This window comes from Crocuta crocuta, unplaced genomic scaffold (assembly GCF_008692635.1).
Source record: "Crocuta crocuta isolate KB4526 unplaced genomic scaffold, BGI_CrCroc_1.0 scaffold29, whole genome shotgun sequence".
NCBI lineage: Eukaryota > Metazoa > Chordata > Mammalia > Carnivora > Hyaenidae > Crocuta > Crocuta crocuta.
In genome coordinates, this window is record NW_027533280.1 from 2,349,354 (window position 1) to 2,357,676 (window position 8,323).

The window sequence follows — 8,323 nt, forward strand, 5'->3', positions numbered from 1 at the left end:
CCCAGCCCCTTCCTGCCCCACCCCCCATGCCCCGCCCCCTTGCAGCCTCCCTGGCCCACTTTTACTTCCACATTCCTTTCTGTCACAGGGCCTTTGTACTTGCGGTTCAAATTGCCTAGCTAGCTACTACTCGTCCCTGAACATCACCTGGTCATGTCCAAGCACACACCCCAAGGGCCCCAACAACAGAGCACGTACTAAGCCGCACCTATGTGTTTATACGATGATTACGTCTGCCATCTTTCCTCTAAGAGATTGTAAACTCCATGAAACCACAGACTATGGAGGTATTTGCCGGGCCAGCTTCAGAGGCGAGCGGCCCAGGCAGGTACACAGGACCCCAGTCTCAGAGGACGCCGTGCTGGGTTTAAGGATCTGCTAAGAAGGTCTTGAAATTCTTGATAATTTTATCGTTTTCTTTTTTTTAATGTTTATTTTTGGGAGACAGAGCGAGTGGGGGAGGGGCAGAAAGCAAGGAAGACAGAGGATCTGAAGGGCACTTCACGCTGTCAGCACAGAGCCCGACGCAGGGCTCGAACTCACAAAATGTGATATCCTGACCTGAGCCAAGGTCAGAGGCTTAACCGACTGAGCCCCCCAGGCCTTCGGTAATTTTGTCTTTGAACGTGTATTTCGTAAATGAAACCTAATAGGGCAGTCGTGCACACATACGAGCAGATACGTGGGATCGGACTGTCTCCTGCCTCTCCAGGGAAATCCTTGCTACAGGGATAAGAGACCTAAAATCTAGTCAGGCTGGAAAAATAAAATGCTGTGACTGAGAGGCAGAACCGACAGGATAGAGTCACAACAGGGACTGAAGACACAGAGGAGAGAACAGGCGGGAGAGAAGACGCAAGCTTTCAGGATGGGTTAACAAAAAAATAAAAAGGCCCATCAACATGTCACTTATAAGAGACTCATTTTAGACCCAAAGACACATGCAGATTGAAAGTGAAGGGGTAGAGAGGCACCAGGGTGGCTCAGCCGGTTAAGCGTCCGACTTCGGCTCAGGTCATGATCTCACGGTTCGTGGGTTCAAGCCCCGCGTCGGGCTCTGTGCTGACAGCTTGGAGTCTGGAGCTGCCTCGGATTCTGTGTCTCCCTCTCTCTCTGCTCCTCCCCACCTCAAGTTCTGTCTCTCTCTCTGCCTCAAAAATAAACAAACATTTAAAAAAAAAAAGTCTATGAAAGTGAAGGGGTAGAGAACCATCTACCATCCTGATAACTTCAAAAGAAAGCCAGGGTAGCCATACTTATATCAGACAAACTAGATTTTAAATCAAAGACTATAACAAGAGATGAAGAAGGGCCCTATATCATAATAAAGCGGTCTATCCAACAAGAAGGCCTAACAGTTGTAAATATTTATGCCCCCAAATTGAATTACCCAAATATATAACAATAAAAAACAGAAAGAAACTTATTGATAATAATACAGCAATAGTAGAGAACCTTAACACCCCACTTACAGCAACAGACACATCAACTAAGCAGAAGATCAACAAGAAAACAATGGCTTTGAATGATACACTGGACCAGGTGGACTTAATAGATATATTCAAAACATTTCATCCTAAAGCAGCAGAATACACAGTCTTTTCAAGGGCACATGGAACATTCTCCAGAATAGATCACATACCGGGTCACAAATCAGCCCTCGGCACATACAGAAAGATTGAGATCATACCATGCATATTTTCAGAGCACAACACTAAGAAACTTGAAGTCAACCACAAGAAAAAAAATTTTGGAAAGACCACAAATACATCGAGATTAAAGAACATGCTACTAAAGAATGAATGTGTCAACCAGGAAATTAAAGAAGAAATTTAAAAGTACATGGCAGCCTGTTTCAGATTCTGTCTCCCTCTCTCCCTGCCCCTCCCCCACTCATGCTCTGTGTCTGTCTCAAAAATAAACAAATTATTTTAAAAAAGAATTTTTTTAAAAAAAATACATGGAAGCAAGTGAAAATGAAAACATGACAGTCCGCAACCTCTGGGATGCAACAAGGGCAGCCATCAGAGGGAAGTATATTGCAACACAGGCCTCACTCAAGAAGCAAGAAAAGTCTCAAATACACATCCCAACCTAACGCCTTAAGGAGCTAGAAAAAGAACAGCAATTAGAGCCTGAAACCAGCAGAAGAAAGGTAATAATAAAGATTAGAGCAGAAGTAAATGATACAGAAATTAAAAAACAAAAAAAAACAGAACAGATCAACAAAACTAGGAGCTGGTTCTATGAAAGAATTAACAAAATTGTCAAACCCCTAGAGCCAGACTTACCAAAAAGAGAAAGGACACAAAAAATAAAATCATGAATGAAAGAGGAGAGATCACAACCAACACCACAGAAACACAAATGATTAAAAGAGAACATGAGCAATTCTATGCCAACAAACTGGGCAATCTGGAAGAAATGGATAAACTCCTAGAAGCGTACAAACTACCAAAACTGAAACAGCAAGAAATGGAAAATTTGAACAGACCCATAACCGGTAAAGAAATTGAATAAGGGGGCACCTGGGTGGCTCAGTAGTTAAGCATCTGACTTTGGCTCAGGTCATGATCTCACAGTTGGTGAGTTCAAGTCCCACATCAGGTGAGCTCATACCCTGCTTTGGGTCAACTCAAGCACTACATTGGGTGAGCACAAGCCCTACTTTGGGTAAGCCCCAGCTCTGCTTTGGGTAAAAATCACGAGCCCCAGTTGAGCCCCACTCCTCTCTCTCTCCCCCCCCCGTCCTTCCCTCCCTCTGCCTGTCATGGGATCATTTCTCCCTCCCTCCCTCCCTGTCTTTGCCCCTCACTCATTTGTGCCCTCTTGAAAAAAAGAAAGAAAAGAAAGAAAGAAAGAGAGAGGGAGAGAGAGAGAAAGAGAGAAAAAGAAATTGAATCAGTAATCAAAAATCTCCCAATAAGCAAGAGTCCAGGGCCAGATGGCTTCCCAGGAGAATTCTACCAAACATTTAAAGAAGAACTGGGGTGTCTGGGTGGCTCAGTCGGTTAAGTGTCTGACTCTTGACTTCAGCTCAAGTCATGATCTCAAGGTTCATGAGTTCGAGCCCCACAGGGGGCTCCACGCTGAGCGTGCAGAGCCTGCTTGGGATTTTCTCTCTCTCTCTCCTCTCTCTCCCCTCCTCCCACACCCATACTTGCACTCTCTCTCTCAAAATAAATAAACTTTAAAAAAGAAAGAAAGAAACAATAATACCTATTCTTCTGAAACTGTTCCAAAAAAACAGAAAGGAAAGGAAAACTTTCAAACTCATTCTAGGAGGCCTGCATTATTACCTTGATTCCAAAACCAGACAAAGACTCCACTAAAAAAGAGAACTATAGACCAACATCCTTGAAGAACATGGATGCACACATTCTCAACAAAATACTAGCAAATTGAATCCAACAGTACATTAAAAGAATTATTTGCCATGATCAAGCGGGATTTATTCCTGGGCTACAGAGATGGTTCAATATCCAAAAATCAGTGTGAGAGACCACAGTAACAGGACAAGAACCACCTGACCCTCTCAACAGATGTAGAAAAAGCATTTGACCCAACACAGCATCCTTCCTTGATAAAAACCCTCTAGAAAGTAGGGACAGAAGGAACATACCTCAACATCAGAAAGACCCACAGCTAATATCATCCTCAATGGGGAAACACTGAGAGCTTTCTCCCTAAAGTCAGGAACACGACAGAGATGTCCACCCTCACCACTGCCGTTCAACACAGAGCTGGAAGTCCTAGCCTCCGCAATCAGACAACGGAAAGAAATAAAAGGCATCCAAATTAACAAGAAAAAAGCCAAGCTTTCACTCTTCACAGATGACATGGTACTCCATGGAGAAAACACAAAAGACTTCACGGAAGAATTTGCTAGATTCACTGATACGCGAATTCAGCAAAGTCACAAGATATAAAGTCAACATACAGAAGTCTGTTACATTTCTTTGTTTTAAATATTTATTTATTTTGGGGAGAGCACAAGCAGGAGAGGGGCAGACACAGGGGGACAGAGGATCTGAAGCAAGCTCTGCACTAACAGGCCGATGGCAGCGAGCCCGACAGGGGGCTTGAACTCACAAACCATGAGATCGTGACCTGAGCTAAAGTCGGATACTCAACCAACTGATTGAGCCACCCAGGTGCCCCTGTTGCATTTCTATACACCAATAATGAAGCAGCAGAAAGAGAAATCAAAGAATCAATCCCATTACAATTACACCCAAACTCGTAACATATCTAGGGATAAACCTAACCAAAGAAGTAAAAAATCTGTACTCTGAAAACTATAGAACCCTTATAAAGGAAATTGAAGACACAAAGAAATGGAAAAACATTCCATGATCATGGACTGGACGAACAAATGTCGTTAAAATGTCTATACTACCCAAAGCAATCTATGCATTCAATGCAAGCCCTGTCAAAGTAACACCAGCATTTTTCACAGAACTAGAACTTAGAATTCTAAAATTTGTATAAAACCAGAAAAGACCTTGAATACCCAAAGTAATATTGAAAAAGAAAAGCAAAGCTGGAGGCATCACAATTCCAGACGTCAAGCTGTATTACAAAGCTGTAATCAGGGGCGCCTGGGTGGCTTAGTCGGTTAAGCGTCCGACTTTCGCTTAGGTCATGATCTCGCGGTTCGTGGGTTTGAGCCCCGCGTCAGGCTCTGTGCTGACTGCCAGCTCAGAGCCTGGAGCCTATTTCGGAGTCTGTGTCTCCCTCTCTCTCTGACCCTCCCCTGCTCACGCTGTCTCTCTCTCTCTCTCCTAGAAATAAATAAAAATAGTAAAAAAAAATAAATAAAAAAAAATAAAAAGCTGTAATCAGCAAGACAGTATGGTACTGGCACAAAAATAGACACATAGATCAGTGGAACAGAATAGAGAACCCAAAAATGGACCCCACAACCATAGGCTCAACTAATTTTCAACAAAGCAGGAATGACTATCTAATGGAAAAAAGTCTCTTCAACAAATGGTGTTAGGAAAACTGGACAGCAACGTATACAGAAGAACGAAACGGGACCACTTTCTTACACCACACACAAAAATAAATTCAAAATGGATGAAAGACCTCAGTGTGAGACAGGGAACCATCAAAATCCTAGAGGAGAATATCTCTTTGACCTTGGCCATAGCAAGTTCTTTTTCTTTTTTTTTTTTTTACTATTTTTATTCTTCTTTTTTTTTTTTTTTACTATTTTTATTTATTTCTAGGAGAGAGAGAGAGAGAGACAGCGTGAGCAGGGGAGGGTCAGAGAGAGAGGGAGAAACAGACTCTGAAACAGGCTCCAGTCTCTGTGCTGGCACAGAGCCTGACGCGGGGCTCAAATCCACGAACCGCGAGATCATGACCTAAGTGAAAGTCAGACGCCTAACCGACTAAGCCATCCAGGCGCCCCTATAGCAAGTTCTTACTAGACATGTCTCCAGAGGCAAGGTAAACAAAAGCAAAAATGAACTATTGGGATTTCATCAAGATAAAAACCTTCTGCGCTGCAAAGGAAACAATCAACAAAAGGCAACTGACAGAATGGAAGAAGATATTTGCAAATAACATCTATTAAAGGGTTAGTATCCAAAACCTATAAAGAACTTACCTAACTCAACACCCCAAAAAAATAAATAATCCAGTGAAGAAATGGGCAGAAGACATCAACAGACACTTTTCCAAAGAAAATATCCAGGTGGCTAACAGATAGATGAAAAAATGGTCAATATCACTATCAGGAAAATACAAATCAAAACCACAACGAGCTACCACCTCACACCTGTCAGAATGTCTAAAATTAACAACACAAGAAACAACAGGTGTTGGCGAGGATGCAGAGAAAAGTGAACCCCTTTGCACGGCTGGTGGGAATGCACAGTGGTGCAGCCACTCTGGAAAACAGTATGGAGGTTCCTCAAAAAGTTAAAAATAGAACTACTCTACAACCCAGCAATGGCGCTACTAAGTATATATCCAAAGAATAAAAAAAACAAAAAACAAAAAACAAAAAAACACTGATTCGAAGGGGCACACGCACCCCAATGCAGCGCTATCAACAATAGCCAAGCTATGGGAAAGAGCCCAAATGTCCTTCAACTGATGAATGGAGACGAGGCGGTATATATATGCAATGGGGATATTATCCAGCTATGAAAAGAATGAAATCTTGCCATTTGCAAGGACATGGATGGAACTGGAGAGTATTATAGTCAGTGAAATAAGTCAAGGAAAGACAAACACTGTAGGATTTCACTCACATACGGAATTTAAGAAACAAAACAAAAGGATCTTAGGGGGGAAAGAAAGAGAGGAAAACCAAGAAAAAGACTCTTAACCACAGAGAACACACTGATGGCTACCAGAGGGAAGGGTGTGGGAGGTGGCGAGCTACGGGATGGACATGAAGGAAGGCATTTGTTGTGATGAACACAGGGTGTTGTATGGAGGGGTTGAGTCTCTATATTGTATGCCTGAAACTAATATCGCTCTGTATGTGAAATAACTAGAATTCAAATTAAAAACTTTGATAATTAAAAGAAATTTAATTGAGAATTTAAAAAATTAAAAGAAGGGAGAGAAAACCAACTGAGTTAGCTGGGTGCCGCGTTGCCACGCCATTCTGGCAATAAGGACCTACGTCTGCACATTCAAGCGAACAAGTACAAACTGTGTCCTTTTAGTGATTCTGCATACGAGTCAAATGGCCTTTTGTTTGCATTTTAAGCTAACACTGCACAATATAAATATGGATCATAAAATTCATGGAATACTTTAAATATTAATTTGAGAGAGAGAGTGCAAGCAGGGGAGGGGCAGAGAGAGGGAGAGAGAGAATCCCAGGCAGGCTCCGCACTGTCAGTGCAGAGCCGAACTGCACAGGGTCTTGAACTCCCAAAACGTGAGATTATGACCTCAGCTGAAATTAAGAGTCAAATGCTCAGGGTGCCTGGGTAGCTCTGTCGGTTAAGCATTCCACTTCTGTTCAGATCTCAGCTCATGGGTTCGAGCCCCGCATTGGGCTCTCTGCTGTCAGTGCAGAGCCCACTTCGGACTCTCTGTCTCCCTCTCTCTCTGCCCCTCTCCCGCTTGCATGCTCTCTCTCTTAAAAATTTAAGTATTCAAATTTCCCAGGGCGCCTGGCTGGCTCAGTCGGTTAAGCATCCGACTTCAGCTCAGGTCACGATCTCACAGTTCGTGGGTTTGAACCCCGCATCGGGCTCTGTGCTGACAGCTCAGAGCCTGGAGCCTGTTTCAGATTCTGTGTCTCCCTCTCTCTCTGTCCCTCCCCACTCATGCTCTGTTTCTCCCTGTCTCAATAATTAATAAATAAATAAATAAATAAATATTCAATTTCCCTTCACTTTCTTTCCTCTGCTACAGTCGTGGCAAACAGAAAATAAAGCCTGTTGAGGCAAGAGATGTCAAAAGAAAGGGAAAAGCTTTATATTTTAACACTTTTGATACATTTTTTTCCTGCTTTTTGAACAAGAGGCCCCGCTCCTGTTCGCACTGGGCACCGCGGGCTCCGTGGCTGGCCCTGGTAGCGAGCACGGGCGCCGGCATGAGTGAGCTGTCCACAAAGACTAACAAGGGATGGAGGGATGGACCTTCGTGAGACACAGAACTGTGGATAATTCATCCACCCGGCCACCAAACCCTTTGGCCATTCGTTCAAAAGAGAGCGATCAGATCAACGAGGAGTTACTGGAGGACAGGTAGCGGCTGAAGCAACGGGCGGGATGACGTGGCGTCAGGAGAGAGTAAGGAGAAGAAGTCTTGGGCTGGACTTCGAGAAATCCCAACACTGACCAGAAAGACAGAGGGAAGAGGAATTCGCAGAAGCTACACGGCAGGGGTGGCCGGAGGCCGGAGGACAGGTAAAAGCAGGGTGAGGGAGGGACGTCTCCGAAGACGAGGAGGAGGTGCAAGAGGTCTGGTGTGTTCCAGTACCTTCCAGTACATTCTGTGTGCTCTCCCATTTCTCCCCGCTGGCCCCCGCCCGTCTCCTGGCTTCCACCTGACACGGACAGCGGGCCAAGCTGCTTTCCACGGGGCCAAGTCCCGAGCGCAGCCACCTTTCCGCGCCTCAGAGAACACCTGCCCCCGCCCCCCACCTGCAGAATGTCGCAGAGGTCCTGGCAGATGGTGGCCATGTAGTCCGTTCGCTCAAACAGCCGCTTTCGATCGAACTCCCACCGAGCTTCTCTCCCCGAAGCCTCGATCTTGGCCCTCGTGTCGAAATAGGCCTTTTTCCACGTGAGCAGGGTGTTCCTGGCCTCTGAGGTTTTGTGCTGGGCACTGGCTCGATTTTCTC

The 8,323-nt window shown here is 44.4% G+C and overlaps 1 protein-coding gene across 1 annotated transcript in view; it reads right to left on the minus strand.

Annotated features, from left to right (window-relative positions):
• The window catches only part of DNAH10 (dynein axonemal heavy chain 10), a 144,433-nt gene that overhangs the window by 112,802 nt on the left and 23,308 nt on the right, over positions 1 to 8,323 (minus strand). The window contains exon 10 of the mRNA XM_077747983.1: positions 8,124 to 8,322. Within this exon, the coding sequence (XP_077604109.1) occupies positions 8,124 to 8,322 (199 nt within the window). The remainder of the gene's footprint in view (positions 1 to 8,123; position 8,323) is intronic.